The sequence below is a fragment of the Protopterus annectens genome, chromosome 2.part0, assembly GCF_019279795.1.
Source record: "Protopterus annectens isolate FY-2018-M chromosome 2.part0, PAN1.0, whole genome shotgun sequence".
Classification (NCBI taxonomy): domain Eukaryota; kingdom Metazoa; phylum Chordata; order Ceratodontiformes; family Protopteridae; genus Protopterus; species Protopterus annectens.
Window position 1 is genome coordinate 724,565,523 of NC_056728.1, and position 21,411 is coordinate 724,586,933.

A 21,411-nucleotide genomic window follows, 5' to 3' on the forward strand; every position below is an offset into this window, starting at 1 on the left:
CCAGGTAATTTAATTGCAAAACATTTTTCAAAGTTAGCTGCAGCTAGACTGTCATTAACCTCTTCCAGTATCCTCTGTTACAGTACATTCATTTCAACAGTTGCAATGCATACATTTAATCCGTTAATACATGCTTGTATATTTATTTTCTATCAGGACCCACTGTTGATGCATTTTCAACACAAGCAAACCTCACAAATACATTTTCAGCACAGTCCTCTGTAATTTGCTATACAAATGACATATATAAAATTCCATGTTACACATCTACTACCCTACGTCTCCTGGCATAGCTGGCAGTACCTCATATTGTCACATTTCCTCTTCGGGTTCTCCATTTGAACCAGTTCATCAGGCTTCAGGTTTTTTGACATGGAAAACAGTCTTACTCTTCTTGTAAAGGTCAGAGAATACAAGCTGTTATGGTAGGCCAAAATTACCTAATTTTTCACAAACTGATGTGTTCTTTGGTAAGTAACACTAATTTTATTCCTGAAGTTGGTATCCTAGTTTACTTTAATCCAAGCTGTCCATCTCCATGTCTTCTTTGCAGAGCCTAAAATTGAGGGAGAAAGAAAACTTCATACCTTAGGATGTCAACTGATAACTCAGGTGTTCTCTAAACGGAACAAAATATTTCAGAACTTCTGATCAGTTCATTTCTTGTGAATGTAAGAAAAAAGGGCAACAAGTGTCAAAACAGACCTTTTCCAAACAGCTGTCTCATGCTCTTCCTTTTTGTTACTCACACCATAGCAAAACTGTTACAGGTAGGGCCAAGGCTCTTTCCACCAGCTTTCTGTGGCTTTTTGAAAAGGATTGGATTCTAGAAGTATTGTAGAAGCAGTAACTTGGTCCTCTGTACATAATTTTATAAAGCACTGTAAACTAGATATCCTTTTCCAGGTTTGGACAGGCTTTGCTAGGACCATTCTCCAGGGACTCCTGAACCCTCATTCTTGTTCTCAGTCTATATTAGCTATGACAACCTACCCATATAGCTTACTGCAGCAAGTGATCAATATGAAGAACATATTACAGTTGTCTAAACTTTTGTAACTGCTGCAGTAGCTGCTCCCTCCCACCACCACCCTTATTTTTGTTTGTTTATATATTTATGCTAGGGCGTGAACATGTGTTTTTCTTTTTCTAGTATTGTCCTTCTCAGGGCTTTAGCTTCCCTGTCTCTCTGTTAGTATGAAAGCGCCCAAGCCTGACTTCAGTCAGCTCAGCGCGAGTTGACTAAAGGTTTGTTGGTGGGAAGGTCCCCTGAAGCTTTGGAATTTAGCAGTCTGTTATGTCCTTGGCAGGTTAGGCTACTGCAGCAGTGGTCATTCAAATATCTGCTGTTAATGGTAAGTTTACTTACATTACTGAATTTTAACCATCAATTTACTGTATATCCTCCTGTAGTTATGAATCCAAATGACTACCATGACATGGGTTCATGCCTTAGGAATGTAGGATAGTGGTGTCAGTGCAATGTCAAGATTCTTTTATGCTGATGGCCCTTCAGTATTTTACTTCCTGGAGCACTTGCCTTTGTCAGCAAATAGATACATTTTGCAATGTGCCATATTGTTCAGACTACAAGTGCTTAATTGCATCTTCTTTCACATATTTTGTGTATTGCTCTGTTGTGGTTTTTGTCTGCTGCATGTACTTTGGCTGTAGCCCTTTGTTTAATACTTTCTTACTGAATTGTCACTTTTGGAAAGAGCTGTTTGCTGAATAAGCCTGTTGAATGAGTGAATGATTAATAAAATACTAATTTAACATTTTTATTTAACAGGTTCATGAATTTTCTGGGGCGAACAAGGAAAAGCTTGAGGATAAAATTCAGACACTAAAATAATCTTCGAAAGCAACTGCTGTTAGAAGTAAAACAATATTGCCTTGAATAAATGTAATTTTATTTGTGATTCTTTCTATTCTAATTCCACATATGAACTCCAACAAGCTGTGAAACTGGAATCTGGTTAAAGTAATAGACTTCTTGAACTGAGGGGTAGTGTGGGTCCATAGTACTATCACTGTAATTGTTTTTTTTTTTTTTTCTAAATCTAGGTCTTAAGCATGTATAAAAAATGAGTCTGGCTCATGCTTGAAATATCCATATTCAAGTCTGTTCCAGCAGGTGCAGATTTTTAGTAAGTTTAAGATACCAAACTCATTTCGTGTATGCCAAGATGCCAGGATTTTGTACACATTTCCTACTTTAAATTGCATTACTGCATTTAGGAATGCATCCGTGTGCCAGCTGAAAACAGCATGGGAATTTGACAGCAGCATGCAAAGTGCACATGGCTAGGAGAAAGGGCACATTTTGCATTGTTAGTATCTAATTGTAGTGCTTAACTCCTGAGAAATGTTATTGAGATATATAATCATGACAGAAATTAAAAAAAATTGTAAATCCACTGTTTACATGGAAATGATGGACTTGCTTGCAAAAATGCATTCTATGATGTTTTGCTCTTTAGTAAATATTTAGACTTCCTTTTAGTTGATCATAACCATTTACAGCTCAGTATGTTAAAGTGCCTTTTCTAGAGTATCATGTAAACACTGCTTTGGTTAAGGAACTTGTGAACTACATACCATGCAAGTAGAGTTTGAGAGAAAAGTCCAACACTGAAGTTGTAATACTTGCTGACAGTTTTTTGCTGTTCAGTATGTAGAAATAAATGTTTCACTCTGGAATTTTGCAAACTTATCGCTCAGTTATTCATAGTTCCATCACATGTAGTAGTGTTTTAGTCTACAGCCTTGTTAGTACAATTCTCGAGGGTAAAAAGAAAAACACTTGGGAAGGGCATTTTGTGACATACCCGTTTTGTATATGGTTTCACTTAGAACAGCTTAAAACAGAAGACAGTTCTGCTAATTCATACGGAGTACTGAAGTCAAAGAAACTTATAACTTGGCTAAACACCCCAGAGTGTCAATGGCTGCAAAACCTGTCTTGCGTGTAAAATGCCTAGAAATTTCTAGGTTTTGACTGTACACCAGGAATGTCACTGAAAGTTTCATTACTAATATAAAGTAGTGTTGTGCTACGCTCCAGAGGTGCCTTAGGGCAACTGCTTGCATTTGCCTAATTAGATTAATGGGTGGAAAATGATGCCTAACAGAATCACTCAGTGAATTTGCTCTTAACAGCATTGCTTACAATGTACTTATTATTTATTTATTTTTTAACAGTGTAGTTTTCTAGACAGAGTACAGGAGTATACACGTCAGGTACACATAATCAGAATCAAGATGTAGGGAGCAACACCTTTTTTTGTTGTAGCGTATTTCCAGCTTTTGTTATGATCATATCTCCTTAACCTACCTCTATATAGATATATATATATATATATCTTGCGTTTGTGTTGTCCTTCATCTTTTATCTTGGACACTGTTCTTTGATCTATATAATATGAAAAGTAACAGCACATTCAGTAACCTTCTCAGGACAGTAGTCCATTTGTTAATTTGTCAAATTTTCTTCTCCGTTTTCATTCTCAAAGTCAAATGAGCTTGCCACAGCATAGCAAAAAATAATCCCCCTAATGCAAGTCTGAGAGAATTTCAGTGGCATCCCGACCATATTTACCCTCATTTATGGCAAGTCATATATTGGGCTGTAGTTGATATGGGTCCTTTAGATCAGTTTAGTTCAGTCCAGATGTGCAGCTACCAGTTGAATACCACACTTTTTCCATTGTTACAGAGGAAGGCTTTATTTGCTGTTTAGTAAACTGTTATGTATGACTTTCCCATACTATCCGTTACAGTTTTGGCTTTGATAATGCAGATACATTTGCTGTTTGTTTTCTTTACTTCAGTAGCAGGCAGAGATATATAAATCATTTTGTAAACCTGCTGTGTGTAGAAGTATGCTATATACACAGAGCACTCATGACCTTTATTTGCTGATGATATTGTACTATGTTTACCTCACTGTTGACCTCATGCTTTACTGACAGGCTAGGCGGGCATTAGTGCCGTGATTGAACTGTTTGTATGCATGAATACTATATGTGAATGCTACCAGGTCTGGGTCAGCACTTCCATTACTCTGCCAATGCTGCATCTCCCTCTGCTTTACTATTATCACTGCTTTGCCCTTAAGATTTTCTTTTTGGTATAACCTCCTAGTGTCCATGTTTTACCAAATCTGTCTGCAGAGACTGATAGCAGATAGTAAATATGAACAGCTTAAAAAAATTGAAACTTCATATAATCTGTTGCATACATATAAACTGTAACAGTAAATTAACATATTTATTAAAACTTCGTGTAAACCTTTACGTCCATATAGTAACATTTACTATTTTAACAGTTTGTATATGTAAAACATTTTAAAACTTCATATAAAGTTTTACATGCATATAAACTGATTATTTTAACAGTTTATGCATGTAAAAGTTTGTATGAATTGTTAATAAACTTTTTTTTTGGAGCTCTAAGTTGCTTGTATCTACCTTCAAGAGCTACCCCACAACTTACCTTGTCCTGTCATGGGTATTTGTTGCCCCTGCATTTCTAGCAAACCATTCTTTGCATCCTCTTTTTGTCTGATAATGATGTAATTAAAAAGTCCAACTTATAGCAGTTTTATGAAATGTAGATACTATACTTGCCTGTTCCTGCACAACACTGATTCAGATATCAGCTTGTATTCTGGGGGACAACTCTGTATTAAGGAACTGATTAGTGGTGGGCTGCTGACTTGTGTTTTGTAGAGAGAAAGGAAGAATGGAAAATTATGAAGAATGTTAGGAGTCAGTTCAGGCCATACAAGAAACAAAGTGGGTTAATCAGATCAAGAAACAGTGCAGATGTGTATTTGGGCCTTTGCATGTTTTTGAGACAGTGAGAAGTACAGCAAAAAAGGGGGACTATTTTCCCTTCCAGTCTTATGCCATTAGATACCAGTTACACCTCTCTTGCTTCTTGGAGGAAAGAGAAATACAGGTAACTGAGCTTGTACCTCAATGTGAATTTGTTGGTGGGTGGGGAGTGGGGGGCAGACTGAGGGAAAAAAGCATAGAGATCGGTGTGATGCAAACAACATGCTTAGGCCCTGGTTTGATCCTATAGCAACTGTACTTCCAGGAAGTGTGTTCTCTTGATAATGGGGAGCTGATTCTGAGGTTAAAGTTGGTGAGAGGCATTATGCCACTTGCTAATGTACCCTTTGGTGAGGGGAGTATCCCATTTTAGGTAGCAAACATATTTTCTTCATATTTGCTCTGGATAGTAACTGTTTTATTTGTCTTGTATTGAATATTAATGGGCACTTGCATCATCTTTAGCCTTACTAAGTATAGTGTTTCCCAACCATCAATTTAAATGTTTGCTAGGTAAAGGGGAGTTAATGACCCATTTAATATTTCCTAACATTGGTAGGTAAAGGGGAGTAATGACCCATTAATATTTTCTAATCTTAACCTTTGAACCATGGCATATGGTACAAAAACTACCAAACAGCACCTTTACCTAGTAGGGAGCATTTTCTTGTATTTCAACAAGAAAAACACTTAAACAATGTGCTTTCCATACACTGACTCCAGTGAGGAAAAACAGTAAACTTTAACCTGAGGGGAATCAATGTAGGACAAATGTGTTTTGCTACCATAGACTTTAATGGGCGCACCACCGGCATGTGTGAAGTTACCCCATTTAAAGAGTGTGGACACAAGTGTTACCGGCCAAGGTAATATTACAGTAGTAAATGCTAAATTTATTTGGGCTGTGGTTGAATGAAAAAGTTTACAAAATTTTATTAAAAAAGGATCCAAATACATAACTATAGACAGTGAAAAAGCTGAATCGCTAATCAGAAACAAGTCAGAAAAACACACACTCACAATCTCGGTAGTGTAGCTAGTGTGGGGCAAAAGGGATGGCTGCCCCAGATGCAAATTCACAATCTCGGTAGTGTAGCTAGGGTGGGGCAAAAGGGATGGCTGCCCCAGATGCAAATTGTAGGGGGTGCACAATCAGCTGATCCACATCTCACTTTAATGCAAGTAGTTAACTGCAGTTTAAAAGTGAAAAAAATGTGTGTGTATGTATAACATGCAGAAGGACAATCCGGGCAAGGCATAGAAATGGGGTCTGAATGACTGTGGCGAGGTGGGGGGCATAGCAGTAGAAGGAACAGACTTTTATTTTGGCTCCTCAGCGGAAAAACTCTGGTAGGCGGCATGGATCTAACTGTAATAAGTTGATGGCTACAAAGTAGCCATCTGCTCATTACACTAAATTGTTTCTGCTATTCAGTGGAAGAGTTTGGGAGGGGGACAGTGGATCTAAGTGATGATTTTTGGTTTTCAATTGAAGATCTAAGGGGGGGCACTGGTTTGTTATACCATCACAGGGCACTGGTTGAGCCTGCTGTGCTTCTGTATATATTTATAATTTGCTTTGCATGGTTGCATTGAATATAGATGAGCCATATTTCAGTGAACTACGGCTAGTTGAAAACAATGCATCAAATTTGTACCCATCAGCTGTCTGGGAGCAGGAAAGTTCAGGACTTGTATCCCTTTTGGCCCTATTGTAAAGTCAGTGTCAGGTGGGAAGCAGGAAAAAGGAGAACTTGATCCCATGCAAGATAAATGTTAAAGGTTGTTTGCAACTCCTTTGGTCAAGAGTTTGTGTATTATTTTTCACAAATCATAGCTTGCTGAATATCAACTTTACTGCTTTACCACCTTCTTGATGTGTGCCAACGCTAACTGTGCACCTTACATTTCCTTAATAGTACTACTGCACAAAACGCTCACTAAATCTGTCCTCTCCCATAAGCTTTGCCATAACCCTAACCTGCAAACATACTGCCACACCCTAATGCCAGTGTTAGTCATTAAAATCCCAAACCCCCTCTTACTTTACCCACACATGCACACTATGATCTTTCTTTCAACATCTCCAACAAAAGATGAGTTGCTCAGCAAACGTTCTAAGCACTCACTCTGTTGAATTGACAATTTGAGAGAGTGAAGTGAGTTTGCTTTTAATATGAGGAATTACTCCATTCTGAAGTATTACGTATATACTCCCATACTATGACCTAATTTCTTATAGAATTTACAGTTCACTTTCTAGATTAACAGGGTTATGTACTGACTTCAAACAAAGCAGGAAAATCATGCTTAAGCCACACAAAGTGCAGCAACCAATAACCAGCCAGAAAAGCACTGCAGAGGAACCTTATATGGTTATTTACTTATTCTGTGTTGCTGTGACTATTTATGAAAGTTCAGTTGGTTTTAATTGTCAGTAAACATGATGGGTTATGGGATTTGGATTATATAAACCCCAGAATTGTTTAGTGTGTTACATCTGATGAAGTATGTGAAACAAAAATGCTGTGATTTAGTTAAGCATTTTAATAAAGTTTAATTTAGATTATCCTGAATAGAGCCTGGTTCCTCTGCAATGCTTTTGGAGGTTTATGTACCGCATATGCCATGATCCCACTCCAAAAGCAGTATCTTATTTATGTTTGCAGAGTTTGATGTCTGATTTGCTCAAAATTCTTTTAAAATTAGCAGATAAGTTAAAGCAGCAACTTAAAGAAGTCATTAACATGTGGATGTAGAGATTTTGGGGCCAGCTTTTGTCTTAATCTTCTTTAATATGCTAGACCAGAGTTAATGGCAGCAAACCACTGTATTTCAGCAGTGGGAACTGACACATTGCTTGCCGATTCCACTCAGGATTACATTCTAAATAAAGAAGTCTATTACATAAATGTATAACCTAGATTTCTGGTGATGAAAAAAACTGTGGTTCAGTGACCTGTAATAACTACAAGTTACATTTACGTCATTCGGCTTTCCATGAGACTTGCTGTTAATGTACAGTATGGCCTGGAGTGTGAAAAGCTTGACCTTCAGTAAATCTGAGGTTTTATTTTGACTAATTTGCAGTTTTTCCTTTATTTTGAACATAAGTGGTGGAAGTTATAATAACGTTCTCTGTTAATTCATCAAGATTTGCAACATTTGTCGATGCATCAGATGTCTTGAGATAAGCAACCATAGTCCTATTGCAAAAATTCAAGTGTCATCATATTTTCATGCTCCTGATTTAAGCAGCAGAAGTACAGCTTTTGGAAGAATACATACCTAAGTCAAGTACCACAGTTCTTGTTTTGTGCTGTTATGTCAAAAATTATAAAAGAAACCTCAAGATTCTTTAGTGATAATAGTAAATCACTTAAAGTAACAGTTTCGATACTTGTCTTAAAAGAGAATAGACTGGTATAAATACCTTCAGTAGCATTTAAGGAGAAATATTACATTTTCAGTTGCATTATAAGAAGCCTCTTGAACAAGTATGAAACCACTTAAAAACTGGCAGTTGCATCTTTGTTGCATACTTACTGTTAAACTGCATATGGAATACTGTACTACCTTTTGTGTTGGAATGTATTGCAGTTAAGTTACTACCTCCACTACAAAAAACATCTTATGAACTGATGTATCTTACTTGGGATGATGTTTTTTGTTTGTAATGTGTTTTTTCCATGTCTTGTGTATTGTTAAAAAAAAACTGATCCAAGGGCATGTAGTATATTATAAAGTACACTTTGATTTAGAGTTAATAAAATGGTTGGAAAAAGCACTTTGTACCATATGTCTTGTTTTATTTTGTTCCTCTCTGCTAATGTCTGTATAGCTGACAATATGAAAGTTGCTTCCAGCTGAAGTTTATGTGGATCCTCCTCTGTTACCATGATTACATTACTGCTAGCTTATAGGTTCATAGTTAAATACTAGGCTAGCTGCCATTGCAGAGCATTCTAAGCATAACAAAATTACCATGGTATAATTTGGGATCATACCATAAGTAATTTGAGGGGACCCATGCATGGGATAAAGCATTTACGAGCTATCTCTGTCTATTAATAGTTTGTGGGGTGTCCTGGGGTAAACCTAGGACGGTGCAGCAGTAGCATTGTTGCCTCATAGCAAGAGGTTCTCTGGTTCAGTTCTTGGCTGAGGTGCCTTCTGTGCAGAGTCTGCATGTCCTCCCTGTGGTCCATGTAGGTTTCCTCCCATGTCACAAAGACCTGCATCTGGAGCATTTCTCCCTGGGCCGCCACTGAAAATTGGCTTCGATCCAAGTCAGACTTTCCCAGTAAAGAGATGTTAAATAAAACAAATAAAAATACATTTTCTGTTTCCCATCCGTAGAAAGTTGCACTTTAATACAGACAGTGATGAACTTCGTTTTATGTGGATGGGGAGTTGGTTCCACAGCAGCAGTATCCTCTGAGAAATACCTGTCCCTCCATACCATTCTGTTGAAGTTTGATCACTAGACAAGAGTATTTTTGATGTCATTTGACTTGCTGATGTACAGTAAATCCATCATTAATGGGTCAGAGAATTCCTTGTATGCCAGACACAGATCACCTCTTAGTCGCTAGGGTATAGAGTATAGTGATAAGAGCTTTGAGGTGGTCCATGTAGGAAATGTCATTTAGGCCTTTTATTCTTTTAGTAAGTTATCTCTATGGGCATGCCAGTTGTTGCTTGTGTCTGGTCAGATAACTTGCCAAAGGGAGCATTATAAAGGCCATGTAAGGGGGGGGCAATAACCTCCCTGGATGTAGACAATCACATCGTTAATAAGCTGAGCGGTACAGAAGGACTTTCTTACAACAGTTGACACATGTTGGTCAAAAGTTGGGTCACGGTCCACTTACATTCCCAACTACCAAACAACTACGTCAACTCTTAGAGGCACATTGTCAATATGGTAGTTCCCTGGGGTAGATGACTTACCAAAGGATGCAGTAATGCATTTTAGCAGTTTCTGTTCATAGTTTTGGCACCCATTATTTATTTGGGATAAACCTTCCTGCCGGATGGCCAAGTAATTTAGGGATTCAGTGACTGTACCTAGCTTGCAATCATCTGCAAACTTAGAGCTCTTCAGTACTGGCTTTTACTTCAGAAAAGCCGATACCAAACAGGAGAGGTCCCAGCAGAGAACCCTTTGGGACCTAACTTGTGATTGGTCTCTTTGTGGAAATAACTTTCCAAATGTTGATTATCTGCATCCTATCTGTGAGCCAGTTAGCAGTCCAGTGGGTGACACAGGAGTTTATTCCCTGTTTGTTTAGCTTTTCTACAGTGCCTGAGTGGGGAATTAGTCACATTTATTGCCCAGGAGGTTCACTGTGACTTCAGCCTTAGTGTATAGGTGTGAAGATATGTGAAGCCTGCCAACCTAGCTAGATAGGATGTTGTAGATAATTCTGTCATTTGCAAATATTAATGTAAGCCAAATGCTTGTTCTTTTAAGTGTAAAAAAATGATGGTAAATGTTGAACTTCAAAAATGTAACCACATTGCACTATGCTGGCGGAAATCTGATAAGTCAAGCATTGTAAAATTTAAAACCTGAAAAGCCACTGAAAACAAACCAAATCACATCTTGAGGCAGTAAAAAGTTGTTTAAGCAATGAAAATCCAATAAAACTATTTTTGTCCTTTCAGATGCTAGGACTTCATCAGATAAAATAAAGATAAATAAAACCATATTTAAATAACATTCACTTCCAATCATGTGGATAGTATAAGGCATCCTATTGGTTAAGCCATTAGCCCCTTGTATAAACACCACCTCTAACTTATATTTGCTGTCATTCTTGTACTGAGTTTAAATCCATTACAAGTAAACTCATTAAAATCAGATGAAAATGACAAAACATCACTTTTCATTCATCTTGTCAAGCTTTTCAACTTTAAAATACATGAAATCAATGTTAAATCATTCAATCCAGAGTAATGGCAAGTGTAAGACGTAGTTGCCATAGCAACTCAATCCTTTCTAAAAGTAGTGAAGATGGACCTCCCTTCCCATCTGAATAGACTTTGTCTATCCTTCTAAATTTGAACTTGTGGTGGGGAAAATCCCTGATATGCTTTGCCAAAGCATTTTCAAACTTGTTTCTACTTGTACAATACAAATGCTCATTAACACGTTCCCGCAACCTCCTATCGGTCTTGCCAATATAAAATGTGGGACAATGGAGGCACTTAGCTAAATAAACTACTTGTTTAGTTTGACAATCAACTTTGTGTAATACTGTATTTTCTCCCCCTCACTTCAAAGGTCGAACCAGTATCCATATGTTTACAGAAGTGGCACATATTGCACTTAAACATCACCCATGGATTCTTGTTTCCTTCCAAGATTATTAGCCCCCCTTCTAAAAACAATCCTAGGAGCTTCATTGAATTTATCTCTCAACGATGTATCATTTATTAGGTTCCAATTCTTTCATATGATAGATACTATAAATTGAGCATCTATACTGAATGATAAAATGAAGCTATAGGGGCTAAATACTTCTCTCCGTACAGGTGTCTTAATATTAGTGATTAACTGAATATTCAGTATTGGTTTATATATACCTGTCCTTTTAAATTGGACTTCATTAATCAATTCTGAAAGTAAGTTGGGGGGGTAACCCCTCTTCAAAAACATATATTTCAAGTGGTCACTTTCACTTATGAAATCTTCCCCTCACGTAATTATGCGGGCTGCTCTGATAAGTTGGTCCTTAATGACCGATCTTTTTTGTGAAAGGGGGTGGCAGCTTGAATAATGCAGGAAGGAGTTTGAATAAGTCTCCTTCCTGAATATTTTAGCTACATAGCATCTATTCTCTTTATCTTTAAGTAGATCTACATCCAGGTATGCTATTCTCTCTCGAGAGAGAGAAAGTTGATGTAAACTTAAGAAATTGAGTGGTGGAATAAAATATGTGAGTATTTCTTGTGCTACTGTTTCATCTCCTTCTGTTGAGATGAAAATATCATCCAGGAATCATGTAATATCAAATCTTCCCAGAAATTTGGATGTTATTCAATATAAATTCCCTCTCCCAATATGCCATAACAAGATTGGTGAAGCTGGCCCCATAGGGGGAGCCCATAGCTACGCCTACTTTTGGAGAGAGAATTTGTTAAATGTAATGAAATTGTAGGATAGGATGATACTCCTCTACTATATTAATTTCCTCCTGTGGTGCTCCTTTGTCTCGCATTATTGCTACCACCCACTCTATGCCTTCCATATGGGGTATAGAGGAATACAGATCCTTTGCATCCACTGTAAAAAAAAATTTCTTCACTAAATATAATTTTGTTCAAACTATCTAGAAAGGACCAAGAGTCCTTGCATATTTTTTCATGGTAATTGTCAGATGCTGTTCCTGGCATCCACAAGAGGGCGCATAGGGGGGGGGGTCTTGGAGGTTCTTATGAATCTTCGGGATTCCGAATAAAATCTGTATCCTTGGAGCTGGCATAGTTAGGTAATTAAAAAGTTCAACACCAATCCTAGATTCGATAACATGTCATTAATAAAAGACTATATTCTAGAATGGGCAATATTCAATTAATTTCTGGTTACTTCCATATAGGTATCACTAGTAATTACCTTCGTCATCTTGTCTATGTAGTCTTCCATGTTCATACTTGCCAACCCACCATCTTGTCTGGCTGCATGATTCTAACTGGGGCTTCTTTTAAAAGATCTAACATTTTTGTCTTCCATGCTGGTGTTAAAAGCATCCCTCCTTTTCCCTTTATTCTGCTGAAGGTTGTTACATATGTTTAACTCACAGATTTGCTCATATAGTCCAATCAAAGGGTGTAATAGTGGGTGATACACACTTGGCATATGATATTCACTTCTCATATCACTTTGTTGACGCAATAAAGCTGTGAGATTTAATTTTCTCAGTAACATTTTCAAATCCATCAGAGTTTTTGAAATATCTGCTTGACATGTGGGTGCAAATGTATAAACCCTTGACATTAATTCCACTAACTCAGGGGCGATGTTAACCTCTTGAGTAATTATAAATTTTAAAATCCGTACTAGAATTTGAAATCAACTTACAGTTCAGGGTCGGAACTTGTCCTGCATCATTCATTAAATCCATTAATTTCTCCTGTTCTTGTTCTGTACTTTCCGACCCTGTCGGGGGTATGATTCAATGCCCTGTTCTGAAAATTTGCGTTATTTATCGATTGTCATACTCTCCCAGTTGAATTTAAGTTATTAGCTATACATTTATTTCTCCGAACCACATCTGCCATTATTTCCCCTTTACCGTTACTAGTTGTGGGTAGCTCCACTTCTGTTGCATTATTCATTGTCCCACCCATTCTTCCTTCTGATCCAATCAGGTAATTTCCCTGTGAGGATGGTGGTTTAGGATAGGCCGTTCCTTGTCTGTATTCTCTATTGTCTCGGTTTAATTTCTTCGTCTTGGTTGTTTATAATTTTGCCAAGTATTGATCTTGGTTGTTTTTAATTTTCCCAAGTATTGGTCTATACTATTGTAGACCCGCTCATACTCAAAATGGTACCGCTGGAAGTCTGTCCGTTTTGATTTGATTGTCCAATGTACTAGTTTCCTCAATTAGTATATTCACGGCTTCTTGGTAATGTTTGCATATAAGTTCAAGTAACTCAAAGCCATGCTGATAGAACAGTTTTAATAAATCTGTGTGAAAAGGAGAGCCCTCGACAAGACCTGTAGGATACTGCCAAGACCTTAAGCCCTTCGGGATAATTCTCATGTGAATACATTCCCAAAAATAGGCTATTTCAAGTTGTAACTTAACCAGTTTCTGATCAACTTGATGTAATTTCGTTGACAAGTCCACACACTCTCCAGCCAGGTGCTCCTGTATATTTTCTGAGTCCATATTCCCAAAGGAAAATGGTGTCGCTATCCAGTTGCTAAACTCTGGAGTCCCAATAAGCCCAGATGAGGTGCTCCTTCCCTGTTGGCCAGCACTTAATCTCTTTGTTTCACCATGTACAGTTGCAATGAGACCAGGGCCACTTGATATTGTTACTCCAGAACGTCATGTTTACTCTATTTCACCAGATTCCAACATTTAAAAGCTAGAGGTGCACATACTAGTTATAGGGTTCCCTGAAGGGGGAAAAAGAGAAGACTCCTGTGAAGGCACTAAGGTACAGGCTGTTCCGAATTTGTGCCAGTATTTGTCACAGTGTCTAGCCTCCTAGACAAATCGTCCACTTTTTGCGGTAGACATTCTAAGTGCGGTTGTTGGTGAAAACGTGCTCGGAATTGTTTCAGTGGCCATGAGACAAACAACAAACTAGTAAAAATGACGACCAACCTTTAAAACCTGAAAATCCACTGGAAACAAACCAAACCAAATCATGTCTTGAAGCAGTAAAAAGTTGTTTAAGCAATGAAAATCCAATAAAACGCTTTTCGTCCCTTCAAATGCTAGGACTTCATCAGATAAAATAATATATAAAACAACATTTATACAACGTTCACTTCCAATTGTGTGGATAGTATAAAACATCCTATTGGTTAAACCATTAGCCCCTTGTATAAACACCATTCTTATACTGAGTTTAAATCCATTACAAGTAAACTCATTAAAATGCTGATGAAAATGACAAAACATTATATATTAATACATCAATGTATCACTTCTCATTCATCTTGTCAAGCTTTTCAGCTTTAAAATACATAAAATAGATGTTAAATCATTCAATCCAGGGTAATGGCACGAATCAGCATGTAGTTGCCATAGCAACTCAATCCTTTCTAGAAGTAGTGACGATGGACCTCCCCTCCCATCTGAATAGACTTTGTCTATCCCTCTAAATTTGAACTCATGGTGGGGAAAATCAGTGATATGCCTTGCCAAAGTATTTTCATACTTGTTTCTACTTATACAATACACTGTGTACACTAGAGCTTAAATTATCTATACACAAAACGGCCACATTTGAAAGGTTTAAAAATATTTAATAATAAAGAAGAACACAAGACAATACTTCTAACTACTAGTCAAGAGTTCAGAGATCACAGGAAAATGCTTAAAATAATACAGTAGAATAGTTCTGACATCAATACAGAAAAACAGCTAGCCTAGATTTCCTATCTATACGTATGAGTAAACACAGTTCTAAAATAAACTTGCATATAGAGCAAAGCAGAGTACTGGTGATGTTGGATATTCTGAAGACGAATGCCAAATGATCTGAGTCTCTCTCACCTTAAATTGATAGCACAGTACTACTGACTCATTTCAGATTGCATGTCTGCAGCTGTTTACATGCTGGTATAGTGTGGTGGTATACATTTCTGCATATTCAGTGGAGTTAACTGGGTTTGGTGAGGATTTGAAACTTGCCAATGTATCGCTTAGCAGTAAGTTGTTTGTCTTAAATTTCTAGTTTCCTTGGGTGGAAAGGATCTCTGGTTTCAGTTTTATTTCAAAAGAGACTGCTTTATGGTCAGACTTAAGTGATAGAGATGTGCAAGGGAATGGTCCAAGATGCTCCCACATAAGTAAGGACATGATCCAAAATGATGTTCCCTCTAGTAGGTACTGTGACTAATTGTTCCAGGGCATTTTAAGGCAATCATTTTTTTTTTTTTTCTTTGTGCATTGACTAAAGCAATTGCATCTTCCAAAGCCCTTCCCTTAAACCATATACAGCCCAGGACGTGGTGTTCCTTCAATCCTTGTTTGATGATATCCTTTGACTGGTTCCTATTACCAGATGGATCATCATGTTGTGGTTCATTGCAGTGATGCTGGTACATTAGGACAGTGAAGTGGCAGAGATGCTTTGGCATCATTGTCAGTCCATGTTCTCCCTGCAGCAAACACACACACCTTGATAACATTGATATCTAACCACCATTTACCAGTGGTGGTATCTGTTTTACTTTAGGACCTGCCTATTTCTGTTTCTTGAAGGAATGGAGAGTAATTGTGAGATTCTTAGACCGTTCTTTTCTGGGCTGGTGTACTGAGATAAAACTGTGTCTCAGGTGTTTGTCACCAGTGTTGCCAAAGGCCAATTTGCTGTGTACTCCTGGATCATTGGCTTGCAGACACCCCAGTGTTCCTCAGGAATCTACATTAATGTTTTTTATCTAACAGAGATAAGATATAAACTAGTCTGTTTGGGCAGATATGGAAACAGCATGCCTAGGAAGGAAATAACTTTATGGTATACAGTCATTCACTTTGCTGTTCTAAACTGCCGTAACATTTAAATTGCCTTTCCCAGAAGTGCAGTGCATCAGGTACTTAACTGAATGATCAATGTAACTGGACCCCATAAAGATTTAAGATTTGATCTGTTTAACAACATTGTGCTCTTTGTTAGAAAATTCATATTTTATAAATGCTGTTGATCTTTATTAAACCTTAGACATGAATACAGCTAAACTTCACAGTGTTTGCCTTACAGTTGAAACATGATCAGAAATGCATGCACATCAGTGTCACAAATGCAATATCAGTTTACTTTCACAGCCAAATTAGAAAATATTATAAAAAGCTCTGTAGGAGAAATAAACCAAACAGTATTGTTTTATCTTGGATAAGAAAGGCCAGCATCTTAACTTTATCCATTTAAATTTTGTTGTAGTAGCATAGCAATATAAACAGCTCAGCACTGAAAGCAGCATAAGGAAACAATAGTATTATGAAAGACATGATCAGACTGGTTTGAATAAGTGTGTAGTGTTTCAAGTACAGCACCACTGAATTTTTTATTCTCAACAAAGTGGATAAGTTATAATTTTGATATAACTAGTTTGGAAGAGAATTGATTATGAAAATGTTTGTACATTATGTTAATAACTACCATTACTTATAGGTCTGTTTACTCCCCGAGATCCCTGGCACCCATGGACATGGGAAGAGGTGAAACAAGCCTAGGATAATTGGTGTCACCCAGCAAGAGTTAGAAGATTGTTCTGAATACCTGACAAGACCACTTTAGGCTGGACAGTATAGTGTGTTGCCCCATAGGCTGGACGTATGCAGCTCATGCTTGTATGCCCAAATTCCACAGAATATAATACATTCTTTGATAGCATCATACTCGTTATGTTCCATGCAGGAACTGCATTTCTGGGCCTTCCTAGAGATGGTATTACAGCAAAGGAACTTTGTCATCATCCACCCCCTGGAGCAGATAAGCATCTCCATTCATCTTGACTTTTCCAATACTCGGGCTGATAACTGCACCCAACTCCTCCATGGTATAGTCAGTACCAAAGAATAAACACAGCAGAATTGGGTGAGAATTTTTTTTTTACTGATACAGCAGTCAAGAAGAGAGCAAGTGACATAAAGCCTTCAGTGCCATTTTTGTGCCAAGGAAGGGCCTGAATAGACTACTAGGCCTTAAGTTAAATCTGAGGGAATTCTATTTCCACAGAGAAAGTCTAACAGGATCCTTCAACTAAGTGGTAATCTGTATTTCATGCTTCAAATTCCTAAGCAGAATGACAATAGATAAGATTACTCCTGTTATTACCATATAGAAGTAACTGAAAAGCATTGTAAAGCGAACCACAAAGAAAGCATTATTGACTGATATATCTCATGAGATCACCCATTACCAACAGTCCAGAAAAACAGATACAAAAAAAAAATAGATATAGTAGCCCAAGAAGAAAAGACAAAAGTAGTGTTGATCATTGAAATGTACACCCAGTGATTATAGTGCCTTACATACTGAGAGAGACAAAGTCTTAAAAAAAAACAGAATTTGCAAGCAGAAGTGAGCATTATGGAAGAAAAATAAACTGTTCAAGTAATAGTAGCAAACGGATGAATGAAAAAGCATTTACAATCGTAGGTTAATATGCTACCAATGCATGTAACCCAGTGGGAACTGAAAGGCCATTTTGGGCACGTAGGTGCTGAGAAGAGCACCCTTGCCTAACGTCAGACTAAAGCAATACTAATTTCATAAATTCTAATTGTGTCCTGACTTTAGGAATGGGGTCCATTCCCATCAGTGTATGCAAAACAAACAAAATAAAATATTTGGGGAAATGAAACCAGAAGCAAATATTGGCTCCTCTTTGTAAATTCCACAGGTACATAAGATGTGTCAAGTAATTGACATGGGAATCTCTGCTTCTTTTCCACGATTCTTTCTCCCAGGTTTGCGCACTCTCTCTCTAAATCTGTCTTATTTAATCTACATGCCTCAACATACACAGACACTGGTTCCAAACAGCATTTGGTTATTCCAAAACCTTGCTTTGGAAGATAACTTGGTCCACAGATTTATCTCCCTTATCTCCAGGTACACAGCTTCTTAGCTTGGCATTTTCATTAATAAAAATATCATCTGTGCCCACTGATTTGGATTTTTGCTTTCAAATGTAGTACTTTCAAATCAAATTGGATCCCAGTCTTCCTTACATTATTTCTTCTGAAGATAACTTTGTCTTCATCTGCATGCTATAACAAGAATCTTAATAAATATTTTTCAATAGTATCTCATTTCATTTTCTTCATCCATTCATTCAAAGCTTCTATTCTAACCTCTGTGCCAGGCTGTTAGATGAAACATGAAATGGAGAGAAGGTTCATGACCATAAAATGTGTATATTCTACATTAGTAAAACAAGATCCATTACCAATCACTAGAATTTGTTTGAATACTTTCTATGATGATGTGAGGTAGTGCCAGCTGGGCTAGGGTGAGTAGGGCACTGCATATGTAACATATGCCAGCCTAGCTAACTGGAGTTCTGTAAAGAATTGTATGTCAAACTGATTTGTACAGATGGCATTAAAAATGTTTTTGTAAAGTTGCTCGTATTAAAAATGTCAGCAGTGGGTCCTGCTGTGCAGAGAAGAAATATGCATTTATGTCAGACTGTATTGTTTTAATTGATTAAATGTATGTAATTTAACAGAGAATACTGGAAGGGAAGGGGGTTAGGCTCCGCCCAGCTAACCACAAGGAAAAATAGCCTGAAACTAAATGACTTGGTTTAGGTCATAAAAATTTTCTCTCTCGGGTATGAATGCAGCCAGAGACACAGTGTATGTGAAAAGCATTTCTGCAGGAATTATGTTATAACTTCCACATGCTGTATTAAGCCTTAGCAAAGTTCTTTGTGTGTATTGTGAAACCTCTGTGCCAGTTCCTGGCTCAGTTACTAGTGATGGGATAGTGTGGGAACCACAGAGTCAGGTGACCAGATGTGATGTCATTCTATCGCCAGCACAGAAATTGTATTTGAATACTAGTGGGAGGTGTGATAAGATCCACTTAGACCTTACAAGAGACATTCATCTAACTTCATCTTGTCTTGCTTTAGTAAATAACTAGAGAACAGTAATTCTTCAGTCAGTCAGAAAATATGGGTGATTGGCTAAATATTGTTTTTCCTGTATCTGACTCTTTCCATCTGTTTTGTTTTTTATATTTTCCTGTGAATTGAAACTCTGGTGTCTATTGTAAATATATCTTCAGTATTTTCATGGTTTCTATTTTATTTTTATATATATATATATATATATATATATATATATATATATATATAAACCTTTCATTGTGGCTGGTCATTTAGAAAATATTTACCCTTTGAGACTAATTACATTTATTCAGTGGCACTGTGGCTCCATGTTCCTGAAAGTCTTGCTGCTTGGTCAAACATTACCATATGTATAAGTATTAATTTTACGGAGAGTAATTGGGTACCCAGGTGAGAGCCTAGCTGGCTTTGGGTGTTCTGGTGGCAGTGTACCTATCTTATAGTTTGGGTGGAAGTGGCAAAGTGGGTAAGCTGTGCCAGCCTTTCCTAGGGGTGTGAAAATCAAATCTCAAAGACAGTGTGTATTTCAGCTACTTCAAACAGGGGCACCACTGATTTCACAGAGAGGTTGGTGAAGGACTTGACTTGGAACACCTGGCTAAGATCTCTATAGCTGTGTCAATGGGGAGTCTTATTTGGGCCTGGAGAGATAGCCCATGCCCGGACTGGAGTGTGCATTCCCTGTGTGTTCTTAAAGGAAATTGTACTTGGTGCAGAGATCTGCATCTGAAAATACTGTGTGTCTATTTTTTTCTCAGTGAATGTTCCCCACCAGTGTCAGTAGTGAAGATTGCAGCTCCTTGATCAGTGGCCTTGAGGAGGGATGTCAAATATTGATGAGCAGCGGTGGGATATTATTTGAACCTATGTAGCCTGTAAGCAGTTATCACTAAAGATGTGTGTACTCTCAGCAGCTACTAAGAGTTTTTTTTTTTAGTTTAGTTTAGTCAGGGAAAACTGGCAAAAATGTCAGCAGAGGATTATGACAAGCTGACAGTGAACCAATTGGTTAAGGTGTGCAAATCCAAAGGACTGGTGCATGCCAACCTTTTAAAAAGGAAATGATTTCAGACAGTCACAGCTGCAGCACAGACCAGCAACCAGGAAGACAACCAGTCTGGTGATGGGGATGTGCAGCCTTCAGAAACAAGATGGTACACCTTTTCTTCAGAGTATTTAAAAACCCATCTGGAATTAAACAGACTTTAACTAAAGGCAAAACGTATGGAATTAGAATTGGCAGAAGCAGCAGCATTTGGAGGTCAAAGAAAATGATAGACTGCAGCATTTGGAGGCCAAAGAAAATGAGAAGAAGTGTAAACATGTGAGGGACATGCTGACTCTTTGAAGGGAACATGCAAGTAATGGGGAAGGGAATAACCAAACCACAGAAGCAAGGTCAGTAAATTTCTTCCAAAGTATACAGAAGGTGATTTTGATAGTTTGTCATATATTTGAAAGAGTATGAGACAATATGATGTTGACCAAGGGCTCTGGGTACAGTTCCCGACCCCCTTACTTCACAGTAAAGGTACTGTTTCTAAATTGTCTGATACTGATTGTTTAAATTATGGCAAGGTTAAACGATGTTTACTGGAATGTTATAAGTTAACAACTGAAGCTTACAGAAAAAAAAGCTTTGTGAATATAGTCATAAGGCAGATGAAAGTGTATGTGATTATATTGCTTTGCTGAGCCTAAGCACTTATTTTCATAGGTACATGAGTATGTGTTAGGTCACCACTTTTGAAAGGCTGACAGACCTTTTGGTGAGGGAACAAGCCCTTAGTATTTTGCCTGAGGACATGAGAATCTGGTTGGCAGACTGGGAGTGTAACTCTGCATATGCGCTGGTTAGAAAAGGGAATCTCTACTTAGCAAGCAGGGCACCACTGCACAAGAAGGGGATGCCCAGTGCTGCACATGGATTTAAGGAATCCCATGTTGGGCAGCCTAAACCACCCCAGCAGAGTCGGTCAATAACAGGGAAGCCACTACTACAGGTACACGGCCAGGATTAAGGCTTAGATGCTTTAAGTGTAAAAAGAGGTGTCATGTAGTATGCACATGTCCACTGAAGCAATGTGGAGAGCCAGCAAGTGGGAATAACAGTATTCCAGTGATAAGTTGTCTGGACAACAGGGGTACCAAACTATCACCAGAGTTTTTTGCTATTACAGTGGATGGAAAACAGGCCACTGCTAAGAGAGACAGCGTCCAACATAACCAATGTGAAG

The 21,411-nt window shown here is 37.8% G+C and overlaps 1 protein-coding gene across 2 annotated transcripts in view; it reads left to right on the forward strand.

Moving 5' to 3' along the window:
• The window catches only part of LOC122793209 (thioredoxin-like), a 379,230-nt gene that overhangs the window by 350,038 nt on the left and 7,781 nt on the right, over positions 1 to 21,411 (forward strand). Inside the window, exon 5 of one of the 2 annotated variants that reach the window (XM_044061044.1) lies at positions 1,793 to 8,628. In XM_044061044.1, the coding sequence (XP_043916979.1) occupies positions 1,793 to 1,855 (63 nt within the window). In that variant the 3' untranslated portion in view covers positions 1,856 to 8,628. Of the gene's footprint in view, positions 1 to 1,792; positions 8,629 to 21,411 lie in introns of those variants that run through there. The other variant, XR_006363452.1, reaches the window with a different exon arrangement.